This window comes from Thamnophis elegans, chromosome 10 (genome assembly GCF_009769535.1).
Source record: "Thamnophis elegans isolate rThaEle1 chromosome 10, rThaEle1.pri, whole genome shotgun sequence".
NCBI classification, from domain to species: Eukaryota; Metazoa; Chordata; class Lepidosauria; order Squamata; family Colubridae; genus Thamnophis; species Thamnophis elegans.
The window spans coordinates 25,391,302-25,408,332 of NC_045550.1; the positions used below are offsets into that span (position 1 = coordinate 25,391,302).

Sequence of the window (17,031 nt, forward strand, 5' to 3'; positions counted from 1 at the left end):
AGAAAGGGGGATTGAACACATAGATTTGCGTGGAAGGGCTTAATCCATTCACAACATGTACATGTACTGATCCCTCATAAATCTAGAAAACGGCTACGGTTTTATTTATGAGAGGGATACTGTCCAACAACAGTGGGCAACTGTCTAAAAACTTGAAGGAGGAAAGTCATTGGCCAATGGCAGTGAGCCAGATCAAGTAATCAGCTACCTTGGCAACGGCTGCCTCAGAAACCATGCTTGTTAGAGAGCTAGCACAGACCTACCCTTGCTCTTGTCCTTTTATATTATTCCTTACAAAACAGAGGAAACCATCTCCTTGGTACTTCCTTTCATTCTCATTCCTAAGATCTTCCATCTAGATGAGAAGCAAGTCCTGGACTGCAGTGGGAAACGATTGCACATCTCCACCCACCCACCCCGTCCCCCAGTTGTCCCTGAGACTGAAGCCCCTATTACCAAGCCAAATTGGCATTCCATAGGAATCAACTTGGTGCTTCTTAAAAGGTAGGGGAGAGAGAGGGGAGAGCAAATCTCTCCTTGATAAGCTTGGCTTTCTTCAGCTCTGCCCTTCCTTGCTGGGAGAATGCCACCCACTGGTTGAGGCTGCTGGATTCCTTCATTATTAGACTACTATTAGGTACTCAAAAATGCATGATTAAAAAAAACTGGCCTTCCTGCCTCTTTCCACTATAGACTACAAAATGTGGCTTGTGTAGATAAACTATAAAATTACCATATTATGTTGGGCTACCAATTTATCTTTCTTAGCTTTGAATGGGTTTTAGACACTAATAGAAAATTTGTCACATATTCACAGTGCTCAGAACTGTACAGTTCAGGTAGGCAAGACACAAAATGCAAGTCCCGAATGTATCTTAATTTGTATTAGCTCATAATTTCAAAAACAAACTGGAGGGGAAGGTGGGCTTTATGTATATTTGGAATTGGGAGATCCTGCCATGGCTACAAAAATATTACCAGGATGGACAAACCCAGTCATAACCATTTCTTAGAAGGCAAACTAATCAGGTTGGATCCTCTACTCCAGTGGTTCCCAAACTTGGCAACTTTAAGACTTGTGGATGTCAACTCCCAGAATTCTCCAGCCAGCTGCTGGCTGGAGAATTCTGGGAGTTGAAGTCCACAAGTCTTAAAGTTGCCAAGTTTGGGAACCACTGCGCTACTCCTCCTACCCCATATGATTTCTATTACCCCAGCCAAAGTTTTTCTATTTTGCTGAAAGGATGACCACATTTAGACTCAAGTCCTGGGATGCAGGATTTTTATTTCCTAAAAATGTCTCTGTTATGTTGTGAGCTTCAGAGGTAATATCAGAACTGAATATTATGCACTTGTAAAATATTCATATCCCATTCTTTCTTTTTTAATAATTACATTTGTAAAAACCAGGTAAGTATTTATGAGCACTGTATCACCATAAATGGTGTGTAAACAACTCTGATATTCAATTTTTATAAACATGTTCAGATAATAAAAATCTATTGAAAATAAAAATTATCAATAGTCACTTCTGATTTCAATAATTTCTTTCTCTGATAATTCTTAAATATGGCCTTGGAAACATTATAAACCAGGGGTGGGTTGCTCCCGGTTTTACTACTGGATCACTTTGTGCTTGCATGCACAGAACAATTTACAGTGAACTGCGCATGTGCGTGCACTACTAAAGAGCGGCAATGGTTACCAGGAAACCGATTTGGGGGGTGGGTGGCCATCTTGGGACGCTGCCAATTCTATGACCCAGGCCAAAATACCACTACTAGTTCGGCCGAACCGGGAGCAGCCCACCTCTGTTATAAACATGTAATTGGGCAAGTTACAAATCATTTAAAGTATCAGTTTTACTTATAAAAACTTCTAGGATTCAAATGATGTGTTGATTTAGTTCAAACTAGGGCTACTGTATTATACAAGCATGAAAACCCAGTCAACAATGTAGCAGGATTTTAACCCAAGCAGGACACAAAATTGTTTGGAGTTAAATTTGGGTTACCATATGTAGCCTGTAGAAATCTGGACAACCATAAAATAACAGCAAAGAGCTTTCTCCATACTTTTTTTCTGTGGTGATCGAGATTGCTGCAGCCTAACCATGGTAATCCTAGTTTACTTGAGATACTTCTGCCTGTCTTCACTGACATGCAAGCCAAAATCAACCCTGAGGACACCATCTCTAGTGAGTTTATTTTTGATCCCCTTCCCTCAGGCATAGGAATTCATTTTCAACCTGTCAGTTTCTCCCATTGCAGACCATGTACCCCTCTAAATTGTTATGAGGAATGGAGGAGTGTATGAAGTTCCTTGAGTTCTTTGATGCAAATCCAACCAAAAAAAAAATGAATCAAAAAGAACCTGGAAACTAAATCACCCTGCTATCTCTCTGTGATGATTCAGACCACAAGAAGATCACTGTGGGATTTTCAGTTTTTCATTAACATGTTTAAAAAATGCAGCTGAGATCCACTGATGATTTGCTGGTGGATCCCCAGATAAGTCTAGCCAACACAGCCACTGCAGTCAGTCACTCTTCAAATTCTCAAAAATCCAAAGCTGATGTCATCTTTTGGAGTCCGCTTTGGATTCAATACGACTTAGTAAAATTTCTACTTGTGCTCTTACCTTCATTAACTGGAGAAGCATGCACTCGCTAATTATATAAGTGGATTTTCTGATTCAAACGCTTTTCCAGAAGCTCTTTTCACATCCTTCCAATATGTGATAATGAGCCTCAGCAGGTGCTCCCCCCTCACATGATGTTATGTTTTGCTAATAGTTAACAATCATAGAAGGAAACATATTATATAACTTATTGCTGCATTTGCATTTAGAAAAGCTGTACAGAAACAATAATTATAAAGATGCTTTACCAACAAATTGAAGTTTAAATGTTTTATGACAAGCAATTTGGGAAAGAAATGTACAGGGTCTTTTTTTTTTTTACATTTGTACATTTTGCCTTTAATCTATTTACAGGTTGGTTTGTTTTTAAAGGTACAATCCACTTTTTATCTTTTTTTTAGCTCCTGGCAATTAAAAAATGAAAGCAAATAATTACATATCTGCTTAATGAGAAATATAAAATATTTAAATTAGCATTTAATTCTGTAAGTTAGAAATCCAGTTCTCATTCATGAATTTCTCATCTGAAACAATTTGGAGAATACTTCACATGAATGTACACAAATAGTTATACATGTATACTATGCTACTAAAATGTATCAATATCAATTTAGCAAGAGGCATAACTGTAACATCCTTTCAACCCAGGTACATCTGTGCAGCATGTGAAGTTATTCCTTTCTTTGTACTTTTTACTACTTGAGTATTCGGATATGGATATGCAATGCAGCTCCTTTGTAACTACCATTCTGCCTGCCCCAATTTTCATACTTACCCTATGCCTAACTTGCAGACCAACCACAAGTCAAGATTGCTTCAAAAATTCCTGTAGAAGTACAGCCAACTGAACAATCAGTACAATGAGTACCTGATTACCAATCAGCTTTCATATCTCAGCTATTATCCTAAAATGTCATTTGGTAGAATTCAGCACATCTAGTATTTAAATATAAACTGCAGCAGGGGTGTCAAACTCAAGGCCTGGGGGCCGAATGCGGCCCGCGAGGTGCTTAGATATGGCCCATGTGACCACCCTGAAAAAAACAAAGGACTGGCCAACGAGCCTGTCTGCCAGCCCCATCCTGAGCTCTGTTTTCACTGGCAGAGGGTTGCAGGAGACCTTCCCAGTCAAAAACGGAGCTTGATCAGGAGCCCGTTTTTGCTGGCAGAGGACTCGGGCTACCACAGGCACCTCTGATACGAGTGATGTCAAGCTAGCCAAATCCACCCTGGCCATGCCCCACCCTGGTCAATCACAACCCTGATGTGGTCCTCAATGAAATCAAGTTTGACACCCCTGAACATACATACCCCTAAGGTATGTTCACCTTAGCATATACAGTGCTAATATACAGCATATACAGTGCTATATACACAATATAGAAAATAGCCTTTGACTTCCTTAGAAGAAGGATCTTAGGAGCCCAGGGAAGCAAAAACATTGGTTCGTATTGATCTGGTACCTATGATATTAAGGTAGTACAACATCTATAGGTAAAGACTGGACAAACCTTATCTATTTCTTATTCAACAACTACAAAACACAAACACATCCAAGGATTCATGCTGCATTAGTATACTTCACGGGTGTCAAACTTGCAGCATCATGTTGCCGTCATGTGATGTTCCGCGACGTTTCCCCCTTCGCGGAGCTGGGGTGGGTGTGGCCTACGCGTGATGCATACGGCCCATGGGCCGCCAGTCTGACACCCCTGGTATACTTGTTTGCATAATTCATCTGAATCATGGCACTGACACCCATGCCAAGCACTTTAAATGCTTTTAAATGCCTGAATGAACGGCAGCACCAATTCACCATCATTTTTCAGGAGAGCAAGTTGCAAAATATTACATAATCAGCAATGAACAAAATGCAGTACGTTACTTACAGTCGTGACAATGCTTGGTTATTCTGGAAAATGAGCTCTGGCATAGTGTGTAGCTGGTTCCTATTTAGCCGTCTAGAGAAATGGAAGGTGGAGAAAGAAATCATCATAAGCATTCTTGGATACATTTAGAAGCAGTGGGACTTCCTCAACCCAAAGATATTATAGTACTGACTACTACATGCGGCAATTCAATTATTTTTGTCAGTTTTCTGCAAGATATCTTCAAAATGTTATGGCTAGAATGGAATAATGCTTCCCTGGTCTTAAAAAATAATTTTCCTAGTCCATATTTATTAATCTCTCTATGCAAATGGACAGAGATATGTGCAATAAAACATGAACATTAGGCAAGGATTACCAACACAAACCCTGTAAAATGTCTACAGTGAAATATCCTAATTTATCAGTGATGCAGTATATCCTTCAATGTATCTCATGTTGTCAAAGCTACTGGTAATGGTTTCCACTGAATACTCCAATTATTTGAGGGAATAGCCATCATGAAAGTCAAGATTTTCTTTTTCCAAGCATTGATTCCATAGTGTCTCTAAATTAGATACCAGTGGCATAACCTACATAGCCCAATTGGTGAATGTAGGCTTACAATCTAAGTTTTACAAAAGGGGCAAGGTTTGGGTTATGAAACTGTATCTGCTGTCTTGCTTCTTTAGACAGCCCCATCCTTACCCATCAGTGCTGTTGGGAGAAAATCCTACTATATTTGCAAAGACGACTCCAAAGCCTTCTTGACAATAATTAGTATTTGTCCTGTGTATATTTTATGCTGTAAAACAGTGCTAGATTCAGATTTAAATTCCAATACATCGTATCGGTTTTCTATTCATGTTTCACAATGTCAATGTCTCATAGCTTTCTGGTTTGGACATACTGTTCAGCAAATTACTCCTATTTAGCGTCGACATGTATTTGCAGATTTAGAAGATAATAAATGATGAAAAACTTAATCACCAAATATTGTAAATAGAAATTCTGAATATAAACACCATAACATAACTACAGTATGCACATGCATAGTTTTAGTTTTATTACTCAGATTACAAAGTATGTGTATTTTAAATATATACTTTTGGACTATTATCAAGACTGACTTAGATTAGAAAAACTTTATGGTCACTTTGAATGTACCCTAATCGGCATATGTTGAAATGAAATTTCGTTGTATACAGCTCTCAAAGGGTCACCACCTCCAATATACACCACATAAACATGACAAAATAAATAAATACAAAACTATGCATATACCACATATATTATATGACACAGAGAAACGGTTCAGATGTATACATGTACATGGCAAGAAAAATGAATCTTGTGAGTTTACCAGATGGTTGGCATAGGGATCAAAGCGGTTACAGAATCTGGAAGTCCTGCTAGAAATACTTTGAAACCTCCTCACAGAGGGGAGCAACAGAAACAGACCGTAAAGGGAAGAAGGCGGGGCTTAGCAGTGAGAAGATGGAGTTTCAGGCTACTCCTGAAATTCCTCTATACCGAAGGATTTTTGGACGGGTTCTTTGAACTCTAGCTGTCCCGTAGACGACAGTGAAGGTGAGGAGAGACCCAGGACCTCAGAGACACCCGCAAGTCTCTGGGGGGGGGGTATTAACTCCTCGTGCCAATTCCTTTTTGGATTAGCTGCGTGCTAACTGAAACTGCAGGTTGCCCCTAAGAATGGTAGAAGTGATGTCATCTGGTAAGCTGATTTTATCATCCAAGAGAGACTGTTCGCGTTAAAAACTTAAGATAACTGAAACCAAAGAACAGGGAAATTTAGCGGCGAATTGGCTTTTTTTAATGGATTTATGGCTGGTGGTTACTTCACTTCTTAAATGCTTCAAGAAACTCCTCGACATCCTCCCCCCTCTGAATCTCCCTAAGTGGATCGTAAAATTTATTTTCTACTAATTAGCCCGTCATGATTCGACACTTTTATTACTTTATTACTTGGCTTTGTTTACGATCAGATAAGATTGCACAGTCTGTAAGAGACTAAGAAGTCTGTGGGGAAAAAAAAAAGAGCTTGCAATTTTTAAACTGCGACACATCATGGCGTCCCAAAATACCTCTAAGATTTCATTTCAGATTCTTTTTTCCGCATGCAGAGGACTCTTTGACTCTTATCAAAGGCTGGAAAGAAAATTGGATCATCTGATTTTAAAATATGAAGTAAAAACTGAGATCGTTGAATGTTTAAATGCTCCTGAAATACAAACGGAAAATGTGAGAAATGGTGTCTGGTCTATCTCAGAGGAAGAAAGGAGGGGGGGAGCTATAAAGAAGACTCATTTAAAAAGACAGAGTGCAGGAGGAATGGAAAATCCACCCCTGAGAATTAAAGTTAATTTGGAAAATTTTACAAGCCCAGGACAACATTATTATTTCATCACTGACATTCAGAGTCCAAAGGTGCCAAAATATCTTTGTCTGGATTTGCTTATGAAAACATTTGGTAAATTTATCCAACGCGTGGCAACTGGCTGGAGAAGATCTTGCTATTGGAGAGACACTGGCTGATAGATGGAAGAACGTAATTTAAAATCTAGCTAAATCTGATTACCTTAATGTGTAATAGATATAGCTGAATAATGACTGATATAGATAGTAATATATATAATTTGGAACTGGCTGATAGAGTGAAGAATACAATTGAAAACTAGTTAAACCTAACTGCCTTTTCTTGTAACAGATATAGTTGAATAATAATTGATATTGATAGTAATGTATATAATGTGGAGTTGATATGATAACTAACAATTGGAAGATTATACATAAAGAGTATTAACTACAATAATTATTACTATTAAAAAACTAAATAAAATACATACAATCAAATGTTAATCAATACTGGGAAAATGTTATGATATATGATATAATTAAATATTATGGATGTCCAGCTAAAATAGGATATGAGGATTTGATGATAATAGAGGATTCTACAAATAAGTAAATGAATTGTCAGCATGTGTTATGGATTAATTATGTAATGCATAGCTAAGGATGAAGGATGTTTAAATAACCATAGGTAATTAAAACTGGAGGTATAATGATGTTGATATGGTAAATATTAGAGTTAAGATATTTGAATTAATATGAGTTAATGGAAGAGAAGCACCAAAGCATGTTGTAACCAGTTGATATACTTCTTTTTTTTTCATGATAGACACCTGTGTTTTGTTTTGTTTTCCTGCCTTGTCTCTTGTCGTTTTTGTCTTTTTTTGTATTATTTTTATCTTTTATTTTTTATTTTAATTTTTATTTTTTATTTGTCCTTTTTTTCTTTTTTTTTTTTTTCCTCTCCCACCGGTGTGGGCAGGGATTGTTCAAGATTATGAGTTATGTTGGTTGACTGTGGAGGAGATGTACCAAAACTTATCTGTAATTGATTGATACATTCTGTACAGATGTAAAGAAAGATGTGTACCTGTCTTAAACTAAAATTAAAAAACATTTATTAAAAAAAAAAAGAAACAGACCGTAAAGTAGGTGTGTGGGATCTCTACAATGCTTTGAGCTCTAAGCACATAGCACTTATAGAAGTATCCTGAATGACAGGAAGCGAGATTCCTATAATCCTCTTGGCTGTCCTCACCAATCAATGTATGGACTCGCTCTCTGAGGCATTGCAGCCACCAAACCAAACAGTTGGTTAAAACACTCTTAATCGTGCCTCTATAAAAAGTGGTCAGGACAGAAGGAGAAAGATGTGCTCTCCTCATCCGACGCAGGAAATGCACGCTTCACTAAGGATGACGTGTGGAGAGAGCAGTTCAGATTGTTAGTTATCTGCACCCCCAGATACTTAATATTGTTGACCACCTCTACAGCTGCATCCTTGATACTGAGTGAAGTATTGTTGTGGCCCGCCAGCGACCAGCAGAGCTGGTGGCAGACTCAGACAGTGAGGAGGCTGGGGAGGAACATGGGCCAATCCTGGAGTCTGGGGAGTGCTCTGTGTCAGAGGCAGAGATGGGGCCAGGGCTATCCGGCAGTTATCAGCTACCTTCAGTGTTGGAGATAAGTAGGGTTGAAGAATAACTGGAGCCTGTTGCCAATGTGCATGCACAGAGCTGTCAGGAGAAGGGAACAATTAAGGAACACGAGTTGACTTGAGAGTAAAGGAACAAGGGGATGCTGAATAGTCCCTCCCATAGGAAATAAATAGAAGCAAAAGGGGAGACAATTAGTTCGTTAGTGTGAAGATTTGCTTAAATGAGAGACTCCTTGCCAAGTATTTTCTTGTATAGCATTGAGTCTGGAAGTATCAGCCTGGCAACTATCCAAGGACTGATAAGGTCTGTGTTTGCAATTCACCCTTGAAAGACTGTTTGCTGGGACTTTGCTGGATTTGAATGCTAGGAATTCACATTAGCCAAATAAAAAGGGTTTTTTTCAGGACAAGGAATCTCTTTCGTGATTTGGTAAGCCTCGGTCAGAATAAGTGTGACCATGCTGGCTCTTTCTAAAATCTATGATAATCTCCTTTGTTTTATTAACATTTAGAACCTGGTTAGTTTTATTCACAGTCCACCAGAGCCTTCACCTCTTCCCTATAAGCATCTTCATTGTCATCCTGGATAAGAGCCACCGCGGAAGAGCAGAAAATATTAATGCTGCAACAGCAATTCTACTGAGTCATAGAATAGCACCATGGAGGCAGATTTTTTTTTCTAAAGTAGGGGTGTTAAACTTGCAGCCCGTGGGCCAGATGCATCACAAGCTGGCCATGCCTACCCTGATTTAACGAAGGGGGGAGGAGTCACGATACACCACATGATGACAACGTGACGATGCAAGTTTGATACCTCTGTTCTAGCGGATGGTGATGATGATGGAAGAGTACAGAAATAAGGAGAAAGGCTAATATGACACAGAAAATCCACCCAAAAGTAAACAGAAAGCTTTCATGGTGCGTGCCAGTTTATAGATGGCATATCTCTATTACAAGAAATGCCAACTTAAATGTTGACAGGGTCTAAGGATATTGGACATCAGTCAACATTGCACTGGGACTATTCTATCTTTCTGAGCATGGCACAGTTAAGTAACTGTTTAAGGAGAGAAGCAGCAAGCGTTTAAGTGGTCTTTTTTACAGTTGCTAAGAAGAAAACATGCAGATGTTGCTGAGACAGGTCTATGCACTGTCCCTGACTTGATGCTTCTTGCTGAAAATTATTTTGGACCTGAAAAGAATGGCAAACAGATTGAAAAGCATCTGGGTATAAATGCCAGCCAAGCTGTTCAAGATGAGTGTAAAATCACATAGATCTTGCACCATCTGCTCATATGAGCAGGAGGGTGGGGGCAGAGAGAAATTATGCTTGATCTAGGTAATAGAATCGATTGCCTTTGAACCATAAGGTGTGTTCTTCCTATCCCTGCTTAATTCCACTTTTAATTTATCAAGGAACGGGAAGTCCAATGGGAACCCTAACTCATGCTTGTGAATGCATGGTTTGGTTGAGAGGAAAAAGTGGAGATATCTATTAGGAAATTGCATCTCTTTTTCATTCTCTGGTATTTTTCCCACCACCAACTTTCATAGCACATCCAGAGCCCTGAGACACTCACAGTCGCTCTAGTTCTTTCATGTCGTCAAACGCTCCTCGTTCCACCACATTGATCTGGTTTTCCATCAGCTGCCTATAAGAATGACACAAGAATCAGAACTTGGATACCTAAAGGGACAAACAGGGGGACAAAGGGCACACTTATTACCCTAGTAAGTGGAAGTCATGTTTCTTGTCTTTGCCTAGGAGCATGCATCTTCCTTCAAGCAGGGACCCATCCTTTTATGGGACTAGGGCCACTGTCAACTAAAAGGAATACCTGGCATAAATTTGAGTGATATTGAGACAGAGCAAGGAGCAAGGCGATTATGTTTTATTATGAAAAATCACTCACAGAACTCTCAGCTGCTTCAGCCCAGCAAAGTCATGTTTACTGATCCGAGTGATATTGTTTCCATTCAGTTCCCTGTGAAAAAAAGGAAACATCAACAATGAAAAGATATGCAAGTCTCAGAACCACACTCCCCAGAAGAAACTCCCCGCCTGATGTTCTCAAATGTATTGGCTACATATAGGTTGAAGGTTAGCTATAGAAACTGAAGGCACCAAGCTGGGGGAAACTATTATATAGGAGTTCATCCAATAAGCATTAAGTCATTCCAGTTTTTGTATAGATTATTTATTGAGTTAGTTCATAAACCTAAGGTTCTTCTTGGACTATGACATTTTTGGAAGCCACCCACTCTGCTCCGTTTCTTCATGAAATTGTTTATCTCATTCTCTTGCCAGTCAGTGGCCTGTATTAGTCCCTTATGAAATGGATTTAATAATCAAGAGGTATTTTTAAAAAGGGCACCTTTCAGAATTTCTCTTCTATGAAGACTGCTACCACTGTACAGGTTCAAATGATCATAATTAAGAAATTAGTAAAAAGTCGAAGGGTGAGTAAAGTTCACCAAGAAAAACAAAGAATTTAGGTCTACATATATCCGAGGCAGATGGGAATTGAAATTAATACAAAAATTTGAATATATGCAAATTTAGGTGTGCTATTCAGAATGTAGCAGTGATGAATATTTTTGTGCATGCTTGAATTTGGGATGATTAACATTCACAAGAGAATGAAAAGGAATGTGATAGAATGGGACATTCTTTCCCACTAGAAAGAATGCCTATATCAGCTTTTCCCAACCAGGGGCTGTCTACATGTTGGATTTCAGCTCTTTTGGCAATACTTGCTGATAATCACAGCTGAAGTCCAATGACTAGAAAAGGAACAGGTTTGAAGTTTGGTCTATACTGCTAATTATTTGCATTCCTGAAGGAAGTGTGCAAAATGATTTTGTATCCTGAGATGAACAGAAATTTGCACAAGAAAAACTGTGCTACTGATAGTTTCTGATTTTAAAATCAACTAACCCACTCATAGATTGGATAATAATGCAGCAACTGCTTTTCTACTCGTTCAGATGCAAACTAGTAAGAGGCATGCAACTTTTCTCAACCTTGCAAAGCAGTGATAGTAAGCCATACCTGCTAAATGCTCACACCAATACTAGGAATGGATCATATCTCCTAACTCTTTGAGAAATTGAGCTACATTTGCTGTGAATGATAATAGCAAGTTAGAGGCAATTAGTTAGCAAAGAAAGGAACACAGCCACTCATTTAATGACATTTAAAAAAGAACAGCAAAGCCCCTGGATAAAATTGTAAGGCAGGAAAAACTGCCAAAGTAATTTTATCCTCAGCCGGATACAATCATTATAATAGTGATTCTCTCTTTACTGGCATGTTGTGAAGGGAAATTTAAGCCCTGCCAACAAGTTCGGAACCTCTAGAGAATGAGAATTGACAAGGACCTTTGAGAGAATGTCATCAGAGTTCTGTAAAGACAACTGCTGGAAAGAGTTTGTCACAGCTGCTAACACTGTTTCAACATTTATGTACCTCAGCAGGTGTTGGCAAACTGCACAGAGGAGGAGAAGCAGCAGCCGCTGCCACTGCCAGCTCAGGCTCATGATGTGTTTAAGGGCTTTTTGGGGTATAACTCTGTCAGCTTCAAGAAAATGACTTCCTCAGCAAATTGCCATTTATATTGCTTATGGTATCTAGAGGCCATCTTGGAGATCGGGCTATTGTCTTGGGTACCAGTGTGAAGCAAAAGCACTGTCACTCAAATGCCCCAGCACCACAGGAATTTACATATTCAATTACGGAAGTACAATCATTGGGCTCTGGGCTTTACGCCTTGAGGAAACTCTAGGCCTCAGAGTTTTGATTGCTTTGGGTTTGTTACTTGGAACTCTGACACAATTTTTGTTAGAAGGAGACTGATAAATTCCTAAAATAGTGGAAATGTTGTGAAGGCTTGACGGATACACACACGCACTCTAGTAACTAGAGTGCATCTCTCTGAAAAGCACCTGGCTATCAGTTAGTCACCCTGCCAAGTAAACACAGTGGCATTCCTGATTTTTAGCATGACAATGGAGAAAAAAGTCACCCTGTACTCCAAGAGGGAATGTTTTGCTTGCTGCTTTTTTGTGCACTTTAAAATGAACAGCTTGGCGGCATTGGCCAAGATTTTCCTGGTGCTAGCAACTATGATCATATCTAGAGAGTCACCCTGGGTGTTGCGTGGAACAAATGAAAGAAAATTGCTCTCCCAACCAAAGGCATCTGCTGGGAGTGGGGAAAGTTGGCTATGACAGAGTGATCAAGACACACACACCCTTTTAAAATCATGTTTCCTGAAATATATTAGAAGAGTAGGGCTTTGATTGTTCCATTACTTCCATTACTTTAGCCAGGAGAAAATGATCAAATGGGTATCAGTATTACCACAACTATATATGCAGACTAGATATTCATTAAGAGTACATAGTATATATTACTGTCCCAACCACTATATGATAGATTGTCCTGAAATGAGTAATCAGTCATAATCACAAGTAACCTAAAAGTAAATTGATGAGACTATACCCCACTATACTTTCTAGCACTTTACAAGTTCAAAATTTTGGATACTTTCCAAATGAATCACTGAGGTGTTCCTAATTACACCTCTGGGATCTGTAGGTTATCCAGTGACATTCTGAATGCCAGCATTTTGCACTGCAGTACAGTAACTGTCCTTTCATTTTTGAAAATTAAATTTAAAAAAAAAAAAATCAAATAAAGCAATGAACTGGGGAAACCAAGGGAAATGTTGCTGATAGACTGGATTTTGGGGGCCAAAATCCCTCTGCATAAATCTGTAGGAGTATGGATATTTTGATTTAATCCAAATGATCAACATTTTTCCTTTTTTTGCTCATACCCTTTAGTCCATCATTTGTGCCATGGCCATAGGAAAGCTACTGCCTCTGTGTTCAGAAGAATAATGATTAGCAAGAATGGAAACAACAGCTGGTGAAAAATTATTAGCAGTGAATCTACTTGACTCTATTGTAATCCTTCCACTTCCAAGTCTCCATCCATCCTCCAAGTATTAATATTTGTCCGCCAAAACTGATCTACCAAAACCAGGCTTAAATTGTGTCTTCATTCCTTGTCTCGTTGTGGCATAAGGTGATTTGTGAACCTAGCTATTATGGCTTGCATTTGGGAATTTGCATTATGTGTGAACCAAGTTACTATGGTTTCTTCATCAAGGTATTGCTTAACAAATAGAGATCGATATGTACATTTCACATTATTTCCTCTCTGCTACTAGAACATATTATCTTACTGACTCAGGCTTGTAATCAATTTGCCCTAAAGTTAACAAAGACAGAATGATGATAACACTGTTCTTAATAATACTAGCATATATGGGAGGTAAATTTTAAATAGCAAAAAACATTCTGGATAAAAATAGAAATTTTTAAAATAGATATCTGGACTCTGAAAATCATCAGCATCTCAATGATTGGGAAAAAAATTCATCCATTCTGTCTATATACAATGAAGGACAAAGGCAGTTATCACGTAAAAAACTTAACTGGTTAAGTTATAGAGCCAGAAACTTCATCTATATAACATATGTCAGAAAGAGACTAGCAGACCCAGGGCAGAGGTGGGTTGCTCCTGGTTCGGACTGGTTCAGGCAAAATGGTAGTGGTAATTGGGCCTGGGTCACCAAACCAGTAGTGATGGCTGGCTGGCCATGCCCCCGAACAGGCCCGCTCCAACACTCCCCCTGCCTCGCCTTTGCCACGTGCATCCACAGAACTGCCTCCTCCAGGAGAGAGGGTGAAAAGAAAGAGGTAAGGAGAGGAGGATGGACAGGAGAGAAAGAGGAGGAGAAAGAGTAGGAAGGGGAAGAGGAAGAGCAGGAGTAGGAGAAAGGTAAAGGAAGACGGAAGGGAAAGGAGAGGAGGAAGGAAGAAAGTAGAGAAGGGAGGGAGGGAGAAAAGAAAGGGAAAATAAGGTGGTGTTACAACAGGAGGAAGGGATGGTAAACAAAGCAACCCAAACAGTATATTATAACCTATTAAATGAAATAATAAATGTATAAGAATGATAAATGTTAAAACACTTGTAACCAAACGACATGCTATATGTGATGATGGGTTTTTTTTGTGTGTGCTTTTTTTTTGTTTTGTTTTTGTTTTTCTTTTATTATTGTGTGTATGTGTTGTTTATATAATAAAAAAAATATTTTAAAAAAAGAACTGCCTCCTTCTGCCTACACACAGGTAAGCATTCGCACTAGCCTAGGCCCCCCTCCCCACCGCCAGCTTTGCAGCCCCCCCTTGGAGTTCCAAGCAGTGGGCGGGGTAGCAGGGGTGAGCTCTTAGCACTTTTTCCACTGGCGGGAAAAACGCTGAGGAAGATCTTCACTCACCTTTCACCAGTCACCTGGAGCTCCAAGTGGCGGCGGGGGGGGGGGACAGCAGTGGTGAATTCCAAGCAGCAGGTTTGCAAGGTGTAAAGTGGCTTTCAAAGAGAATGAAGTAGGTGTGGCATACCCAAAGCCGCATCTTCTTCGCAACAGTTGCGCCACACCTGCTTCATTTTCTGGGTCCTCTCCTTCCCTTGATTGCTACTGCCGGATACTGCCAGATACTGCCAGGGGAACTGAGGGAAGGAGAGGGACCAGAGAAAGAAAGGAGGCATGTGATAAAGAAGCCCTCGCCACCAAGGGCGAAGCAGAGCGCCCCTCTGGGTGTCCTCTTGTCTCTGCTTAACCGCCCCCCATCATTTCTTCAGCCTTTGTGACCAGGCAACACAGGGGAGGAATGGGAGGAAAAGCAGGAGGAGGCAGGCAGGTGGGCGAAGAGAGAGAGAAAGAGAGAGAGAAGAAAAACTCACCCACCGACGCACTGTCTTCACCCAGGCAGGCGGTGCAAGCACTGGTATGATATGTGTCTTGCTGTACCCACCCCAACAAATGAAGGAGACACCAGCCACAAACTGCCCACCCGCATTCAAACCATCCCGCCTCCCCTCCAAAGAGCATGGGCTCTTTGGAGGGGGAGGGAAGGTCTCCCAGCTGGCAAAACAGAAATTTTCACCGGTTTGGTGGGCATGGCTAGGTGGGAGGCATGTGACTGAGTGGGCGTGGGTTTGAGTGACATCAAGTTGGCCATGCCCACTCAGTCACATGCCCTGCTAGCCACACCCACAGAACCGGTAGTAAAAAAATTTAGAACCCACGACTGATCCAGGGGGAGGAATCAAGCAGGGAATTAGTATGGAATCTCTGCATAGCCACAAGTGGGCAAAGTCCAACCCCTCTTGAATTCTATTGAACCTTATCTAATTTGGCTCAGATGAAAATCAGCAGTCTGGACAGTTGTAATGGAGGTCCAGTGTGCAACAGAAATTTACCCCATGAGTTCTATGAATTCTATCCAAGGCAAATCTCATACTGTTTTTTTTTAATGTAGTATTATTCTCAGCTCAAAGCCTTGCTGATATGGCTGTAAGGATGATGTGTGAAAAATCAATAGTGATATTCTTCGTACTGCTCAAGAAAATAAAGTAACAATAGTCATTTTGGGAAAGTTATCCTTTCTGTGCTGCTAGGATCGTTCCCACCTACTCATTCTGCAGAAAAGCCTGATTCTTTCTGATGGAGCTCAAGTTCCATTTCCGGCTTATTTCAATCAGGTATAATAATAGAGCTCATTTGCTGTTTAACATTACTTCAAGTATTTTAAATATAGGCGGAGAAATCAACTACACACTGAGCAAAACATTAATTAAATAAATGAGAAGGTTGCAGGTGTGTCTTTAAAAAGTAAAATAAATTATACAGGACACAAGAGGATATATTCTTTCAGAATAAAATCATATTAATCATGCCTCACTAGTTAAAACTGTCACATCCCCAAATTGTTCCTGCACCCAGCAATGTTTAATTAAATAAAAAACAAAAATATATCCTAAAACTGGAACTTGGAAGAGTGCAAGCTGTAATTAATACTATGCTGATGAGAATCAGACATGCATGTATGAGGCTGTGAAAAATCTGCCACATGCAAGAGGTTTTGGTGTTTCACATCAGGAATTTGCTTGCAGTCACCATTTGACTGCAAGGAATCCCTAAATATAATACCTGACTATTTCTGTACATTGTGAAAAATTTACCTTTTCTGTTAGTGACAATAGGTCAGCAAATGCTAATCAGTAACCACTGAGTAAAACTGAATATTTCCAATATGTGGCAATTCCTGGAAAGATGGTTTACTATATGGAGTCAGACGAAGTGTGAAAAAGGAAATGACAACCACTCCAATATTTTTTGTCAAGAAACAAATGTATATTCACAAACAGTAATAATGGAAGATGACTCCCCGAGTAGAAAGATATCCATTGAACTATTAGAGGAAAGCAGAGGGTCTGAATAACACCGGTGCTTTCCCTGTGGCTGGATTAAAACCAATAGGATAACTAGATATTGATGTGCTCAGAAATGTATTGCCCTTGGTACATGGTTACCGTATGTTGGAATCTTGCTCAAGGAGAATGTAATGTTGTCAGAT

The 17,031-nt window shown here is 39.6% G+C and overlaps 1 protein-coding gene across 1 annotated transcript in view; it reads right to left on the reverse strand.

The window, feature by feature from the left end:
- Positions 1-10,190, reverse strand: part of SLIT1 (slit guidance ligand 1) — a 117,768-nt gene extending 107,578 nt beyond the window's left edge. Inside the window, exons 1-2 of the mRNA XM_032225849.1 lie at positions 10,119-10,190; positions 4,530-4,601 (exon numbers count right to left, since the gene is read on the reverse strand). Of these exons, the coding sequence (XP_032081740.1) occupies positions 4,530-4,601; positions 10,119-10,183 (137 nt within the window). The 5' untranslated portion in view covers positions 10,184-10,190. The remainder of the gene's footprint in view (positions 1-4,529; positions 4,602-10,118) is intronic.
- Between the last annotated feature and the right edge of the window lie 6,841 nt (positions 10,191-17,031).